General features: G+C 45.9%; 1 protein-coding gene across 2 annotated transcripts in view; it reads left to right on the plus strand.

Annotated features, from left to right (window-relative positions):
- The first annotated feature begins 289 nt into the window (after nt 1–289).
- The window catches only part of SRGAP3 (SLIT-ROBO Rho GTPase activating protein 3), a 173,215-nt gene continuing 154,491 nt past the window's right edge, over nt 290–19,013 (plus strand). For both annotated transcript variants that reach the window (XM_082264941.1, XM_082264942.1), the window contains exon 1: nt 290–454. In XM_082264941.1, the coding sequence (XP_082121067.1) occupies nt 397–454 (58 nt within the window). In that variant the 5' untranslated portion in view covers nt 290–396. The remainder of the gene's footprint in view (nt 455–19,013) is intronic.

Raw genomic sequence — 19,013 nt, forward strand, 5'->3', positions numbered from 1 at the left:
ATGGGGATGATGATGGAGGATAGGGATGATGGAGGATAGGGATGATGGAGGATAGGGATGATGGAGGATAGGGATGGGGATGATGGGTGATGTGCAGTTGGGTGTCCAGCAGGCTCCATGTCTTGTATTGGGAGGTGGGCGGAGTCAGGTGACGCTCAGCCTCGGATCACCCCGCAGTGGCAGCACGAAGAGAAAGAAGAAGGAAAACAATCGGAGAGAAGCGGAGGGAGCGGAGAGGAGAAGCTGAGAGGGAGAAGCGGGGGGATAGAAGCGGGGCGGGGAGGAGAAGCGGAGAGCAGAGAGGAGGGAGCGCCGGTTGGAGCAATGCGGAGCTCGGGGTTTGCTGGGCGGCGCTGCAGGTGATCGGATCCCGGAGACCCTCCGACCGCCCCAATCATGTCCCGGTTCAGGAAGGATAAGGAGATCATCGCTGACTATGAAAACCAGGTCAAAGGTAAGTGCTAGGTGTGCCCCCCCTCCCCCCCTGCTGGCAACCTACCTCTCCCTTCCCTGTGCACCTCCCGCTTCCGGGCAACCCTTCACCATATACCACCTACTGCCAGTGTGCCCTCCTCTCTGCACCCTCTGCTGACAACCTACCAACCTATACCTACCTGTGTGCCCTCTCTCTGCACCCTCTGCTGACAACCTACCTATACCTACCTGTGTGCCCTCTCTCTGCACCCTCTGCTGACAACCTACCTATACCAACCTGTGTGCCCTCTCTCTGCCCACCCCTTTCTTCTGCCAATCTACCCTCCACTACATGCTGCAACTGTGCCCATTTCTATACACCGCCCTGATGCAAAACAATCACACACTGACTACTGCCTACCTGCTACCAATCCTTCCCCTTATTACATTCCTCTCTCCCTGCTGCCATTGCATCCTATACATATATTTATAAAAAATAAACATATATTTTTCTCTGAACTGGGCATACACTGACATGCACTTGTCTCTGCACTGTGCATACACTGACATGCAATGGTCTCTGCATTGGACATACACGGACATGCACTTGTCTCTGCACTGTTCATACACTGACATGCACTTGTCTCTGCACTATGCTTACACTGACAAGCACTAGTCTCTGCACTGTATATACACTGACAAGCACTTGTCTCTGCACTATGCTTACACTGACATGCACTTGTCTCTGCACTGTGCTTACACTGACAAGCACTTGTTTTTGCACTGTATATATATACACTGACATGCACTTGTCTCTGCACTGTATATACACTGACATGCACTTATCTCTGCACTGTATATACACTGACATGCACTTGTCTCTGCCGGGTATATACTCTGACATGCACTTGTCTCTGCACTGTACATACACTGACATGCACTTGTCTCTGCACTGTGTATAGACTGACATGCACTTGTCTCTGTACTGTGCATACACTGACATGCACTTGTCTCTGCACTGTGCATACACTGACAAGCACTTGTTTTTGCACTGTATATATATACACTGACATGCACTTGTCTCTGCACTGTATATACACTGACATGCATTTTTCTCTGCACTGTGCTTACACTTACATGCACGTGTCTCTGCACTGTACATACACTGACACTCACTTGTCTCTGCACTGTACATACACTGACATGCACTTGTCTCTGCACTGTGCTTACACTGACAAGCACTTGTCTCTGCACTGGGCATACACTGACATGCACTTGTCTCTGCACTGTATATACACTGACATGCACTTGTCTCTGCACTGTGCATACACTGACATGCAATGGTCTCTGCATTGGACATACACTGACATGCACTTGTCTCTGCACTGTGCATACACTGACATGCACTTGTCTCTGCACTATGCTTACACTGATAAGCACTAGTCTCTGCACTGTATATACACTGACAAGCACTTGTCTCTGCACTATGCTTACACTGACATGCACTTGTCTCTGCACTGTGCTTACACTGACAAGCACTTGTTTTTGCACTGTATATATATACACTGACATGCACTTGTCTCTGCACTGTATATACACTGACATGCACTTATCTCTGCACTGTATATACACTGACATGCACTTGTCTCTGCCGGGTATATACTCTGACATGCACTTGTCTCTGCACTGTACATACACTGACATGCACTTGTCTCTGCACTGTGTATACACTGATATGCACTTGTCTCTGCACTGTGTATACACTGACATGCACTTGTCTCTGCACTGTGCATACACTGACATGCAATGGTCTCTGCATTGGACATACACGGACATGCACTTGTCTCTGCACTGTTCATACACTGACATGCACTTGTCTCTGCACTATGCTTACACTGATAAGCACTAGTCTCTGCACTGTATATACACTGACAAGCACTTGTCTCTGCACTATGCTTACACTGACATGCACTTGTCTCTGCACTGTGCTTACACTGACAAGCACTTGTTTTTGCACTGTATATATATACACTGACATGCACTTGTCTCTGCACTGTATATACACTGACATGCACTTATCTCTGCACTGTATATACACTGACATGCACTTGTCTCTGCCGGGTATATACTCTGACATGCACTTGTCTCTGCACTGTACATACACTGACATGCACTTGTCTCTGCACTGTGTATAGACTGACATGCACTTGTCTCTGTACTGTGCATACACTGACATGCACTTGTCTCTGCACTGTGCATACACTGACAAGCACTTGTTTTTGCACTGTATATATATACACTGACATGCACTTGTCTCTGCACTGTATATACACTGACATGCATTTTTCTCTGCACTGTGCTTACACTTACATGCACGTGTCTCTGCACTGTACATACACTGACACTCACTTGTCTCTGCACTGTACATACACTGACATGCACTTGTCTCTGCACTGTGCTTACACTGACAAGCACTTGTCTCTGCACTGGGCATACACTGACATGCACTTGTCTCTGCACTGTATATACACTGACATGCACTTGTCTCTGCACTGTGCATACACTGACATGCAATGGTCTCTGCATTGGACATACACTGACATGCACTTGTCTCTGCACTGTTCATACACTGACATGCACTTGTCTCTGCACTATGCTTACACTGACAAGCACTAGTCTCTGCACTGTATATACACTGACAAGCACTTGTCTCTGCACTATGCTTACACTGACATGCACTTGTCTCTGCACTGTGCTTACACTGACAAGCACTTGTTTTTGCACTGTATATATATACACTGACATGCACTTGTCTCTGCACTGTATATACACTGACATGCACTTATCTCTGCACTGTATATACACTGACATGCACTTGTCTCTGCCGGGTATATACTCTGACATGCACTTGTCTCTGCACTGTACATACACTGACATGCACTTGTCTCTGCACTGTGTATAGACTGACATGCACTTGTCTCTGTACTGTGCATACACTGACATGCACTTGTCTCTGCACTGTGCATACACTGACATGCACTTGTCTCTGCACTGTATATACACTGACATGCTCTTGTCTCTGCAATGTACATACACTGACATGCACTTGTCTCTGCACTGTGCATACACTGACATGCACTTGTCTCTGCACTGTGCATACACTGACATGCACTTGTCTCTGCACTGTGCATACACTGTCATGCAATGGTCTCTGCATGGTATATACTCTGACATGCACTTGTCTCTGCACTGTACATACACTGACATGCACTTGTCTCTGCACTGTGTATAGACTGACATGCACTTGTCTCTGCACTGTGCATACACTGACATGCACTTGTCTCTGCACTGTGCATACACTGACATGCACTTGTCTCTGCACTGTGCATACACTGACATGCAGTGGTCTCTGCATGGTGTATACACTGACATGCACTTGCTTCTTCAGAGCATTACCTACACTGACTTGGCAGCCCACCCAGAATAATGCAGTGGCAGCCTCTCCCTGTCCATTCCCGGCACTCCTGGGCCTGGTCTTCCTGCAGTGTGGCCATCTCCATGGCAGGGCATGTGTGCTCTGTGCAGCGCCAGGCGGACGAGGGGGAGCAGGCTGCAATGCAGCTGTGCAGCTAATAAGGAGTGTCACTTATATCGGCCTGCAGCATCCATCATGCTCACTCACCCAGGAGCAGATTGCTCCCCTGATACAGAACAGAGACACTGCATTGTCTGCTAATAGTCATTAAATGATACACGTGCTATTCAGCTGCTGGCCTGAATTATTGCTCCAGGAGACAGGCCCACACTGAGATATGTAATGTATGGAAGCTGTGTGCCTGCAATCCCTCTGCCTCTGGAATTGTTTCCTTGTCTTGGCCCAGCTCCAGGCCTGAAACTTTCCCTGCCTCCCCATCTGCTCCACCTCTGGCTCTAATCTCCTCCTCACCTTTATTAAAGTCATATGTTGGCGGTTGCACTCTTAGCCCCCCCATGTCCTGAGCGCCTCCGAGTAGTCTATACTATAGAACCCTCTCGCCTCTGGGAGTCTTCCACTTTTAGGTCGGATGTATTGATCTGCATCAATAAATGTCCTTCTTAAAGGAGTTTTCCTCTTTCAGAAGGAGGAAGGCTTCTACATCTCTGACCATTGGGGACCTTCCGATCAGAAAACCCTCTAATTTGCTGCAGCAAATGGGAGAACGAGGCGGTTTGCAGAGGTTTGCCACCTTCTGAAAGTGAAAAGCCCCATTTATTACCCAAAAGTCTTTAGATTGTTCCTCTTTTTATGTTGCAGTCCAGCTTGTAAGGTTGATTGTAGAGGGGCCTGAAAAGGGGCTACTTGGTCTCCGTTCATGAGCACCCCTCAAGCCTGTTGAACCAAATGGCTTAGTGAAATGTTTGTTTTATGCTGTTGGATGTCAACTGTCATCTCTTAAAGCTCCCCAATTGGTTGGCTTCAGAAGCTAGCAGAGTGGGGATAAGCTTGACTTCTGTAGGAAAAGTCTGAGTTTTTGCATAATTTTAGCTGCCATTATCCTATCCACTTTTGGAATTTTATGATGTATTTTTGGACATTGATGACATGTGTGTTTCATCTCAGGCAGGGGTCTCCAAACTTTCTAAACAAAGGGCAAGTTTACTGTCTTTCAGGCTTTAGTTGGGCCGGACCATGGCCAGTGGGAGTAGGAAATACCCCGGTGTCAGTGGGAGTGAACAAGGCCCCATTCTTGGTGTCAGTGGGAGGAATAGTGCCCCATCCCTGGGGTCAGTTGAAAGAATAGTGCCCCATCATTGGTGTCAGTGGGTGAATTGTGCCTGATGATTGGTGTCAGTGGGAACAATAGTGCCCCATCATTGGTATCAGTGGAAGGAATAGTGTCCCATTATTGGAATCAGTGGGAGGAATAGTGCCCCATCATTGGTATCAGTGGGAGGAATAGTTTCCCATCATTGGTATCAGTGGGAGGAATAGTGCCCCATCATTGGTATCAGTGGGAGGAATAGTGCCTCATCATTGGAATCAGTGGGAGGAATAGTGCCTCATCATTGGAATCAGTGGGAGGAATAGTTTCCCATCAGTGGTATCAGTGAGAGGAATAGTTCCCCATCATTGGTATCAGTGGGAGGAATAGTGCCCCATTATTGGAATCAGTGGGAGGAATAGTGCCCCATCATTGGTATCAGTGGGAGGAATAGTTTCCCATCATTGGTATCAGTGGGAGGAATAGTGCCCCATCATTGGTATCAGTGGGAGGAATAGTGCCTCATCATTGGAATCAGTGGGAGGAATAGTTTCCCATCAGTGGTATCAGTGGGAGGGATAGTTTCCCATCATTGGTATCAGTGGGAGGAATAGTTTCCCATCATTGGTGTCAGTGGGTGAATTGTGCCCCATCATTGGTATCAGTGGAAGAAAGAGTTCTCTAAACATGATGTCAGTGTGAGAAATAGTGTCCCATCATTGGTATCAGTGGGAGGAATAGTGCCCCATCATTGGTGTCAGTGGGAGGAATAGTGCCCCATCATTAGTGTCAGTGGGAGGAATAGTGCCACATTATTGGAATCAGTAAGAGGTATAGTGTCCCATCCTTGGTGTCAGTGGAAGGAATAGTGCCCCATCCATGGTGTCAGTGGGAGGAACAGTGCCCCATCATTGGTGTCAGTGGAGGGAATAGTACCCCATTATTGGTGTCAGTGGGAGGAATTGTGCCCCATCCATGGTGTCAGTAGAGGGAATAGTGCCCCATCACTGGTGTCAGTGGGAGGAATGGTGCCCCATCATTGATGTCAGTGGGAGGAATAGTGCCCCATCGTGGGTGTCAGTGGGAGGAATAGTGCCCCATTATTGGAATCAGTAGAAGGAATAGTGCTCCATCCATGGTTCCAGTGGCAGGAAAAGTGCCCAATCATTGGTATCAGTAGGAGGAATAGTGTCCCATCATTGGTATCAGTACAAAGAATAGTGTCCCATCCCTGGTCTCATTGGAGGGAATAGTGCCCCATCATTGATGTCAGTGGAAGAAATAGTGCCCCAAGAGCCAGATAAAGGCAAGCAAGGGGCCACATCTGGGCCCACGGCCACAATTTGGAGACCACTGAGTTAAAGTAACCTATGCTTCTTATAAACTTGGATTGCCCAGGTTGGTAACATGCTTAACGTAAGTGATGTATTTTGATTCATTGTAGCTATTATTATCTTGCAGAGGTTGACCTTCATAGGTGGTCATAATGGTATGTAAATTTGTCTTTTGCGGATGGTCAGCTTTTGCATCCAAAAGTATAACAGTGGTTTGTCAAAGGTGTGCTTTTTATATAAATTATTTGTCAATGAGATGTGTTCTTTCCAATCTCCGAAAATTGGGAAGTATGTAAATGGGGGGAAGTCAGTTAGGAAAGGCGTCCTTCAAAGACAGACCCAATTTATCAAGACTTGTCTATGTCTGGTTTGCAATGTGGACCAACTGCATACTGAGACTTCTCCTTTTCTACATAATTATTATCAATGTTTTAATTTCCTGTGGTCTCCTGTTTTGAGAACAAAAATAGTTTCATCACAAAAAAAAAGCAGTTTTAGAGACTTGTTGGGCAATAAATATGTCTGAGGTCTTCTGATTGACTCATGGTCCTCTGATACAACCAAGCTGATGTGGTAAAAGTGGAGAAGAGAAAACTTGCACAATTCATGGTATGTTTTTTCATGAAATGTAAGAGAAAATTTGAATACTTGTTACCGGTGTTGGGGAAACCGATTTCGGCACAACACCGGCAGCACCACCAATGTTGTCTTCATTTTCCATCCTCCCGCTTTATTGCACCTGCAGCAATATTTTCTTATAGATGTTCAGTAGCAGAAGATAGAGTTTGAAAAGTTGCTGATGATGTCTTAGTTATAGTGAGCTAGGATTGAGCTGGTGGATTTCTAGTGGTTGTAAGACTAAAGAAATTGGGATGCCCACTCCCACTCCCACCAACTGCTGGGACATGTTGGGATTTGTTGTCCAATGATTGTCAGAGAGTGACAGCCAGCAAAAGGATACTTTGTGCCTCTTGAAGTGTGTGTGGAGGGGGAGGGGTAGGGGTATCTGTCTGGCAGAGGTCTATATAACTTTGTCTCTCAGTTAATGGTCTGTATGTTGCCTTGTCTATCTATATATATCTTTTTTGCCACCTTTTCTCTCCCCCCTTCCCCGTCTTCTTTTTCCTCCTTTCCCTCTCTCTCATTCCTTGCGGTGCATTAACACACATACGTTACACATGTTATTTTGTGTGTTTCTGCACATTGTGTTAAGCCAGCTTATTAAAATGAACCCATCCTAACATGCTAATAAATTAGACATGACCCTTTTATCTGATGCAGCACAATGCATGGTAGTACAATGTAGTTGTGTTGTCTTAGTGTGATGGGGTGCCATTCAAACGGCACTACAACACAGTGTTATTATACTGTATGGGCCTCACTCCTCACCTCTTCTATCCTGCCCTCTCACCTCTTTTCCTTCCCTCTCTCCCTCTCTCTCCTTTCCACCCACCCCCCTCTATCTTTTCCCCCCACTCTCTTTCCTGCCTCTTCCTTTTCCCTGTCTTCCCCTCCCTCTCTTCTACTTCTTTCTCTCTCCCTCTTTTCTTTCTCAATCTCTGTCTCTCTTCATCTATCTATCTCACTCTCTTCTTCTCTCTCTACCTCCCTTCTGCTCTCCCTCTCCCTTTCCATTTCTACCTCCCTAATGATTTCTCCCCCCCCCCCTCTCTTTTCACCTCTCTCTCTACATCTCCCTCTCTCTCTCTCTTTATCTCTCCATATCTCTCTCCTTCTTTACCTCTCTACATCCTTCCTCCTCTATCTTCCTCTTTCTACATCTCTCTTTCTCTCTGTCACTCTCTCTACCGCCCTCCTGCTCTCCCTCTCCTCTCTTTCTACCTCCCTAATGATTTCTCTCCCCCCCCCCCTTTTTTCACCTCTCTCTCTACATCTCCCTCTCTTTATCTCTTTATCTCTCCATATCTCTCTCCTTCTCTACCCCTCTACATTCTTCCTCCTCTCTCTTCCTCTTTCTTCATCTATCTCTCTCTCTCTGTCACTCTCTCTTTTTCTCTCTCTACCACCCTCCTGCCCTCCCTCTCTCTTTCTACCTCCTCTCTCTTTTAAAGAGGTTGTAGAAAAATTTTTTTTTTTTCTTTACATCCTGAAAGAGAAACACATAATGAGCTAGTATGCATCCCATACTAGCTCATTATGAAATACTTACCTTAGAACGAGCCCCCGCCGCGCCGCCCGCTTACCTCTATGACGGGCGACATGTCCAGTCGCCCGTCTTCCGGGATTGCGGCATCCGGCCATCTGATTGGCCGGAGCCGCGGTGACGTCACTCCCGCGCACGTGCGCGGGAGCCGACGGTCACGGCACGGGGCTCTGAAGGAACGGCACGATCGGCCGTTCCTTCAGAGCGCATGCGCCAGTGACGTCACTGGCTGCATGAAAGGTAAATATCTCCTAAACGGTGCATGTTTAGGAGATATTTACAGTACCTATAGGTAAGCCTTATCATAGGATCATCTATAGGTACAAGTGTCAGAGGAGGGTTTACTTCCTCTTTAATCTCAGAGTCTTGCTTGCTCTCTCTATCTCTAGCTTTTCCTCTCTTTTATTTCTCCATTTCTCTCTCTCTCTCTCTCACTCTCTTTCTTCCTCTCTCCTTCATCTTTCCCCCTCTCTCTTCATTTCTCACTCTGTTTCTGTCTCTGTCCCTCCTTCTCTCTCTCTCTCCCTCTCATCTATCCCCCCCTTTATACATTATGTCTTCCTATTTATCTTGCGCCTCCCTTCCTCCCTCTCTTCATCTCTCTCTTTCTTTCCTTCTCTATCTCCTTGTTGCGCGCTCTCTCTTTCTCTCTCTCTTCATCTCTCTTTTCTTTCTTTCTTTCTTTCTTTCTTTCTTTCTTTCTTTCTTTCTTTCTTTCTTTCTTTCTTTCTTTCTTTCTTTCTTTCTTTCTTTCTTTCTTTCTTTCTTTCTTTCTTTCTCTCTTCCTTCTTTCTTCCTGCCCTCTCTTTCTGTTCAGCTTCCTCTCTCTTCATCTTTCTTTCTTTCCTTCTCTCTCTCATTGTTGCACTCTCTCTCTTTCTCTCTCTCTTCATCTCTCCTTTCTTTCTTTCTTTCTTTCTTTCTTTCTTTCTTTCTTTCTTTCTTTCTTTCTTTCTTTCTTTCTTTCTTTCTTTCTGTTCAGCTTCCTCTCTCTTCATCTCTGTTTCTTTCCCTCTCTCTCTCATTGTTGCGCACTCTCTATTTCTCTCTCTCTTCTTTCTTTCTTTCTTTCTTTCTTTCTTTCTTTCTTTCTTTCTTTCTTTCTTTCTTTCTTTCTTTCTTTCTTTCTTTCTTTCTTTCTTTCTTTCTTTCTTTCTTTCTTTCTTTCTTTCTTTCTTTCTTTCTTTCTTTCTTTCTTTCTTTCTCTTTTCCTGCCCTCTCTTTCTGTTCAGCTTTCTCTCTCTTCATCTCTGTTTCTTTCCTTCTCTCTCTCCTTGTTGCACTCTCTCTCTTTCTCTCTCTCTTCATCTCTCTTCTTTCTTTCTTTCTTTCTTTCTTTCTTTCTTTCTTTCTTTCTTTCTTTCTTTCTTTCTTTCTTTCTTTCTTTCTTTCTTTCTTTCTTTCTTTCTTTCTTTCTTTCTTTCTTTCTTTCTTTCTTTCTTTCCCTCTCTTCCTATTCATCTTTCTTTCTCCCTCCCTCTCTCTTCTTCTCTCCATTTCCCTCTCTCTCTCTTTCCATCTCTTACTTTTTATCCCTCTCCTAATCTGTACTCTCTCTCTCTCTTCTTCATCTCACTCCCTCACTGTCTTCATTTTTCTTTTTCTTTCTTTCTCTCCTCCATCTTTCTCCCTCTCTCTTAATTTCTCCCTCTGTCTCTCCTTCTCTCTCTCCCTCTCTTCTATCCCCTCTTTATACCTCTTCATTATGTCTACCTATTTATCTTGCGCCTCCCTTCCACCCTTGTGTCTCTTTTTACTCCCACTTTCTGTTACATTGTATCCTCACATATAACATTACAGCTGCTCCCTAAAAACAGATAACTCCTCTTCCTATTCTGCATAAAATCCGCAGTGTCTGTATATTTGTATATGTGTGCAGACCGCCTGCACTTGTAACACAATATTTCTGCCCCACCCAAGGGCTGCATGTGTTTTTCCAATCTTCCAGAACAGACAATCCGAAATAAATCCATTTCTTGTCTCTGGTGGGAGAGTCTCTGTGGCTGTAATGAGTGATTTTCTCTCTCTTTGTATTTTCTGTATGTTCGCAGTGATTTCTATGGAAATGAAGCCTTGAATAGTAACACACAGCTTGATTCATACGGGAAAAAACATGTTTTCAGGCCTTGTGAAATCCAACCATTCCACAGTACATCATAGTATTATTTTACACAATGTAACAAGTGAAAGCAAAGATGAATAGGCAGAGGCCGGCGTCCAATCACAAATCGTCATACGTTGTTTTTGCCAGTTTTAAAGGGATAGGATTGGCTGGCAGGGATTACTCTGGGATTTTACTGTTTGTATTAATAAGCCTTAACTGTAACCAGAAACTTGGCTTCGGTAGACAAGGGAAGTGTCCGTATTGCATTCACTGTTATGGCATTTCTGGATTGTTTTTAAATATCTTTTGCATTCACTGTTTTGCTACTTCAGGATTGTTTTTTTTTATTTGGGGTTTATTGTTTTTAAAGGTGTCTAGTAGTCATCACACAAGCGTTTTGCATTTAAAATATCTTCACCTGCCTCCAGGGCCGCTGATAAGGAAGTACAGCCAGTCCTCCTGTACTGGGCCCAGGCTCCCTCAGTTCAAAAGGGGGGCCCAAACACCTGCTGAGCAGGGGGACCGAACGCAGTGGCAGCTGGTGCTCCATCAGTCGGGGGGGCATTAGACGGATCCCCCCCAATTACTCCAGCGGCAGACGGACCCCCCGGACCCCCCTTCAATCACTCCAGCGGCAGACGGATCACCCTCCAATCACTCCAGCGGCAGATGGACCCCCCTCCAATCACTCCAGCAGCAGACGGACCCCCCTCCAATCACTCCAGCGGCAGACGGACCCCCCTCCAAACACTCCAACAGCAGACGGACCCCCCTCCAGTCACTCCAGCGGCAGACGGACCCCCCTCCAATCACTCCAGCAGCAGACGGACCCCCCTCCAATCACTCCAACGGCAGACGGACCCCCCTCCAATCACTCCAACGGCAGACGGATCACCCTCCAATCACTCCAGCGGCAGACGAACCCCCCTTCAATCATTCCAGTGGCAGCGGACCCCCCCCCCCCCAGCCAGTTTGCTTACCTTGCTCCACAGGACTGACAGGCAGCAATGGCGGCTTCCCCCTCAGTCCCCATATTCCCTCTCGGCGGCTGTCTCCTCCCTCCTTGGCCAATAGGATGCCTTCTCCTTTCAGCCACTTGGGAAATAGGTCTCAGGACCCGTTTCCTGATTGGCCGAGTGGAGAATCAGTGTGGCAATAGGGAATATTCATTTGCTATTGTCACACAACTGGGTGGGCTCAGGGCGCAGTGCTCTGCTCCCAGAGTCCACCTTTTTTTGAAGCCTATTAGAGCCTTTGGCTCTAATCACGTGCTTAAAAAAAAAACCCCATTGGAATCCATGCGTCCGGCGCCCTGCATGTAGATTAGGGGGCCGGACGCATGGATAGGGGGGGCAGCGCCCCTGCTCCCCTAATGGACGGGCCGCCACTGGCCAAATATCTTGTTGCAGCCACCATTCCATTTCTGTCATCCCGTTCAGCACTGCCGGCTTCTCTTCCTCTTTCTCCCTCCAGCTGCACTGCAGGGGGATTGGTCCCAGCACATGCGCCCCTTCCATCTGTTTTCCTGTACCCCCCCCCCCTTTTTCCTGTTTTCCCCTGCAGCACCTCCGGATTCCCTCTTTCCCTTCTCCTGCTGGCAGCTGCTGGGGTCACAAAGGGAGATACTTTAGGATAGAGTGTGGGGGAAGGGGCCGGTATGTATGTCATGTACTGACTGCTTCCTTTCCTGAATGAACACAGCGAGCGATTGGTAGCAATCACTCTCTTGTCCATTCATCACTGAAACATAGTAAACTGTGTTTACTATGCTTCCGTTTGTGAATGAGCAGGATGCTTCAGAGTGCTTTGTGCACTGGTCCAAATCATATGGTGGAGGGGGAAGAATGGTGTGTGGTTGTTTTTCAGGGGTTGGGCTTGGCCCCTTAGTTCCAGTGAAGGGAAATCTTAAGGCGTCCGCATACCAAGACATTTTAGACAAGGTTATGCTCCTAAATTTGTGGGAACAGTTTGGGGATGGCCCCTGCCTGTTCCAACATGACTGCTCACCAGTGCACAAAGTAAGGTCCATCAAGACGTGGATGAGCGAGTTTGGGGTGGAGGAACTTGACTGGCCTGCACAGAGTCCTGACCTCAACCCCATAAAACACCTTTGGGATAAATTTGAGCGGAGACAGTGAGCCAGGCCTTCTCGTCCAACATCAGTGCCTGACCTCATAAATGCGCTTCTGGAAGAATGGTGAAACATTCCCATAGACACACTCCTAATCCTTGTAGACAGCTTTCCCAGAGGAATTGAAGCTGGTATAGCTGCAAAGGGTGGGCCAACTCAGTCTTAGTGAACGGACTAAGACTGGGATGCCAATAAGGTGGTTGTAAACCCACTTTTATGACTTTTGCCTATAGGTAATCCTATGATAAGGCTTACTTATAGGTACTGTAAATATCTCCTAAACTTGCACTGTTTAGGAGATATTTACATTGCATGCAGCCGATGACGTCATCGCGCATGCGCTCTGAAGAAACGGTGCCTGAGATGCCATTAAAGTTCATATGCATGTAAAGACAGGTGTCCCAATACTTTTGACAATATAGTGTAGATAACCATGGAGGGGCATTTAGAGGCAGAAAAAAAGTTAGAAGGCCGTCTGTAAAAGCTTGTTTTTGAGCTCAAGTGTGCATGAGGCCTTAATCCGCAGTGGAAATTCAGCAGGTTCTCCTCTATTTGCTGGATATTTATGACTCTATAATGTAAAGTAATTATTCCAAACCATTTTAGCCGCAAGAAATTTAGAATTACATTGTAACATTAATCACACTGACTGAGTCAGTGATAATTTGTTACTTTATTTAATTAGTGAACTGCTGCATGTCGAGAGCTCTTTTTTTGGTTGATCGATTTCCTTCAGAGAGTAATCACTTTTTCAGTAACAAATCCGATCCAAGTGTTATTAAGTTAGGAATAGTTTTAATGGGATTTAATAAAATAAAGTTGTGATCCTGTAAGGGACAAATTGGTACATAGTGACTTCCTTTCATTCACACCTGAAAGCTTCACTGTGGAAAATACTACAGGCATGGGCGTCCGCATGGGGGGGCAAGTGCCCCCCCCCTCTGGAATCTCAACTTCCCCTTTAAAGTGGTTGTTAAAGCGGAGTTCTGGCCTTGGGGGTGAATTTTAGATAAAAACACCCCCGGGACAGTCAGGGTTAGTGCATTCCACAATGGATAGCCTCTGAACTGTCCCGGTCGCACTTACATTTTAGAAGAAATACTTACCTTGAAAATTTCTTCTCCAGCGCTGCCATCTCAGGTGTGGGCAGCTGAAGCCGCAGCGTCTTCTTCTGCCTCCTCTTCGGTGATGTCGGAGTCCCAGAATGCCCTGCACCGGCCCCGCTCGTCACTTCCGGTGCAGGCGCAATTGGAATTTGCTATTAAATAACCACTTGCCGACTGCCTAAGGACGATTTACGTTGGCAGTCAGCCCCTCACAGTCAAAGTGACGTAGGGGTACGTCGCTAGCCTGTGAGGCTCTAGGAAGCGAGCGCACGCCGCTGGAGGCGCGCTCCTGCTCGCTCGTGGACCCCCCCCGCGCGTGTGCCTGGCGGACCCGATGTCCGCCGGGCACCCGCGATTGTCCGTTAGAGCGGGAGAAAGGCAGGCGGCTAATGTAAACACAGCCGCCTGTCATTCTTCCCTGTGTAAGAATGGAGATCATATGGTTCTGCTATGTAGGACCGTATGATCTCTGTTCTTACACCAGTAGGCACATCCAATCACAGTTAGAAGCACCCCCCTAGGGACACACTTAACCCCTCCTTCTCAAATAAAGTTAACTCCTTCCCTGCCAGTGTCATTTTTACAGTAACAGTGCATATGTATAGCACTGATTACTGTAGTAATGTCACTGGTCCCCCAAAAAGTGTAAAAAATGTCAGTCAAGGGTCCGATCTGTCCACCGCAATGTCGCAGTCCTGCAAAAAAAATCACAGATTACTCGTTAAAAAAAAAACAACAAAAATTACAAAAATCTTTCCCTTTGTTAGTAAACGCAATAACTTTTGGGCAAACCAATCAAAAAACGCTTTTTGCGATTTTTTTTTTACCAAACATAGGTAGCATAAAACAAATTGGCCTAAAATGTTAAAAAATTTTGATTTTTACATTTTTTGGGGGGGAATTTCATATAAAAAAATGTGAAAAATATTGTTATTTTTGCAAAATTTACGCTCTTTTTTTGTTTATAGCGCATGATCAAAAAATCGCACAGGTGATCAAATACCACCAAAAGAAAGCTCTGTTTGTGGGAAAAAAAGGACTTCAAATTAGTTTAGGTACAGCGTCGCACGACCGCGCAATTGTCCGTTAAAGTAACGCAGTGAGTGCCGAATCGCAAAATAGGCCCTGGTCAGGAAGGGGGTAAAATCTAAAATGAAAACTTTTTTTTTTTTAATGGATTCACCTCCTGAACCCTGGTCTAGGCGAGGATGAGAAGGCCACCCACCTCCTGGGCTGTCTACATCACATCCCAGGAGGCGGTATTTTGATGTTTCATCTCATGCATGTGCATATCATTGTAGGTCTCTGCTAGAGATGAGTTTGGACATCCACCGAATGGGAAATGAATGGGAAATTCAGCCTGCAACTTGAGTACAGAAAAGGGTAGTTCAGAGTTGGGTTTAGAGATGAGTTTGGAGGACACCTAAGCTCATGTCTAGTCTCTGTCAGTCTTTGGGTACTAGCTAAGAAGCATGGTGGTCTGTTCATGTGCAGGGACAGCTCATTCATGTGTAGCTATGACAAGGGTCTCTGGTTGGTCCTATAGACCTGGTTGGGACATGCAACGTGTCTGCACATTCACAGAGTATTGTTCCAAGATGGTGGCATGGGTGCAGAGCAACGAAGAAGAACTTTGGGTTGGAAGAAGGACAAGGCTGTACGCCTTAAATGTTAGGAAGGACAAGGCTGGACTCCTCAGACTATTGAGAAAGACAAGGCTGGACTCCGTGGACTATTAAGGGCAAGACTGGATTTCATGGAGTATTAAAAAGGACAAGGCTTGACTCCATGGACTATTTAGGAGGTGAAGGCTTGACTCCATGGACTATTTAGGAGGAGAAGCCTTGACTCCATGGACTATTAAGGAGGACAAGGCTTGACTCCATAGATGATCAGGAATGAAAAAGCTTGGCTTCATGGACTATTAGGAAGAACAAGGCTTGGCTCCATGGACTATTAAGAAGGACAAGGCTTGACTCCATAGACGATTAGGAATGACCAAGCTTGGCTCCATGGACTATTAGGAAGGACAAGGCTTGGCTCCATGGACTATTAGGGAGGACAAGGCTTGACTCCGTAGACGATTAGGAATGACCAAGCTTGGCTCCATGGACTATTTGGAAGGACAAGGCTTGGCTCCATGGACTATTAGGAAGGACAAGGCTTGGCTCCATAGACTATTAGGAAGGACAAGGCTTGGCTCCATGGACTATTTAGGAGGAGAAGGCTTGACTCCATGGACTATTAAGGAGGACAAGGCTTGACGCCATAGATTATCAGGAATGACAAAGCTTGGCTCCATGGACTATTAGGAATGACAAGGCTTGGCTCCATGGACTATTAGGAATGACAAAGCTTGGCTCCATGGACTATTAGGAAGGACAAGGCTTGGCTCCATGGACTATTAGGAAGGACAAGGCTTGGCTCCATGGACTATTAGGAAGGACAAGGCTTGGCTCCATGGACTATTAGGAAGGACAAGGCTTGACTCCATGGACTAATAAGGAGGACAAAGCTGGTCTCTATGGACTATTAAGAAGGACAAGGCTGCACTTTATTGACGACTAAAGTGATTGTAAACGATCACCTTGTAAAACAACCCATTCATTTTAAAATAGAAATGAAAGGCAAAACATTTGTGTATAGATGAAAAAACATTATAAATACCTTTTTCCCTTTATTAAAGTGATCACAATCCCTCTGTTTTCAGCGGCATAGGCGGTGGGGGGAGGAGAAGCAGCAGCACACTGAGCTTTCCAGTGAATGGCTGTGCAGTGGGGGCGTGTCAGGACAGGTCTGATCATTGGAGGAGAGCAAACTGGGTTCCCAGCTTGGCTAGAGAACTGACCACGGTGTGCTCTCCTACTTAGTGTGGTCAGTATTTAAAAGAAAAGCAACAGGAATAACAGGTACACCAGGGATTACACACAAAGGAAGCGATACAAAGAGAACAGGATACTTTCTCATACAAGGACATGGTACAGCAGGCACAAATCAGCAATATGAAGTGTTGGGGGAACAAACAGGGCTGGACTCCATGGACTATTAAGATGTGCAAGGCTTGCCTCACTTGACTGAAAGGATTCCACATGAACTATTAAGTTTAAGGGTGGGCTCCACATGGACTATTAGGAAGGAGAAGGCTGGACTCCATGGACTATTAGGAAGGACAAGGATTGGTTCCATGAACTATTAAGAAGGACAAGGCTTGACTCTATGGACCATTAAAAAGGACAAGGCGTGACTCCATGGACTAATAAAAAGAACAAGGCTGGTCTCCATAGACTATAAGGAAGGACAAGGCTTGACTCCATGGACTATTAAAAAGGACAAGGCTGGAATCAATGCACATGCTAAGCACATGCACATTATATTGTTCCAAGATGGTGGCACAGGAGCAGAGCAACAAAGAAGAACTTTGGGCTGGAAGAAGGACATGCCTGGACTCCATGGACTATTAAGAAGGATATGCCTAGACTCCATGGACTATTAAGAAGGATATGCCTAGACTCCATGGACTATTAAGGACAAGGCTGGACTACATGGACTATTACGAAAAACAAGCCTGGACTCCATGGACTATTAAGAAGGACAAGGCTGGACTCCATGGACTATTAGGAAGAACAAGGCTTGACTCCTTGGCCTAATAAACAGGACAAGGCTGGTCTCCATGGACTATTAAAAAGGACAAAGCTGGACTCCATGGACTATTAAGAAGGACAAGACTGGACTCCATGGACTATTGAGAAGGACAAGGCATGACTTCTTGGACAATAAAAAGGACAAGGCTGGTCTCCATAGACTATTAGGAAGGACAGGGCTTGACTCCATGGACTATTAAAAAGGACAAGGCTGGAATAAATGGGCTATTAAGCACATGCATATTCTATTATTCCAAGACGGTGGCACAGGAGCAGAGCAACAAAGAAGAGCTTTTGGACTGGAAGAAGGACAAGGATGGACTCCATGGACTATTAAGAACTCCATGGACTATTAAGGTCAAGGCTGGACTCCATGGACAATTAAAAAAGACAAGTCTGGACTCCATGGACTATTACGAAGTACAAGGTTGGACTCCATGAACTATTACGAAGTACAAGGCTGGACTCCATGGACTACTACGAAGTACAAGTCTGGACTCCATGGACTATTACGAAGTACAAGGCTGGACTCCATGGACTATTACGAAGTACAAGGCTGGACTCCATGGACTATTACGAAGGACAAGGCTGGACTCCATGGACTATTAAGCACATGCACAATATATTGTTCCAAGATAGTGGCACAGGAGCAGAACAACGAAGAAGAACTTTGGGTTGGAAGAAGGACAAGGATGGACTCCATGGACTATTAAGGTCAAGGCTGGACTCCATGGACAATTAAAAAAGACAAGTCTGGACTCCATGGACTATTACAAAGTACAAGGCTGGACTCCATGGACTATTACGAAGTACAAGGCTGGACTCCATGGACTATTACAAAGTACCAGGCTGGTCTCCATGGACTATTACAAAGTACAAGGCTGGACTCCATGGACTATTACGAAGTACAAGGCTGGACTCCATGGACTATTAAGCACATGCACAATATATTGTTCCAAGATAGTGGCACAGGAGCAGAACAACGAAGAAGAACTTTGGGCTGGAAGAAGGACAAGGATGAACTCCATGGACTATGATGACCAATAGAAATACATGTTTTGTCTAGGCAGGGTGAAGTTCCTTTTTAAGTCATCAAAAAATAACCACTCATCCTGCTGCCCCTGGTATGAGGGAGCAGTCCAGCGTGAAATGCTTGAAGGAGATCCTCATAGTGAGGTTACCCCACAAAGAGACCTGGCATCAGCTGCTGTCCACACTGGGAGAGAGCCGATACGGCTGATTACACACTTGGATGTCCTCAGAGTTTCTAAACTACAAAGCGGCAGTTTCGGTATTGCTGCCTTGTTTGAAGACAATGCAATATAAGGTGGAATTCTCCTTCCGGAGAAAGATTTGAAAAGATGCAGAGCACAGATC

The sequence above is a fragment of the Pelophylax lessonae genome (genome assembly GCF_965119305.1).
Source record: "Pelophylax lessonae genome assembly, chromosome: 8".
Taxonomy (NCBI): Eukaryota; Metazoa; Chordata; class Amphibia; order Anura; family Ranidae; genus Pelophylax; species Pelophylax lessonae.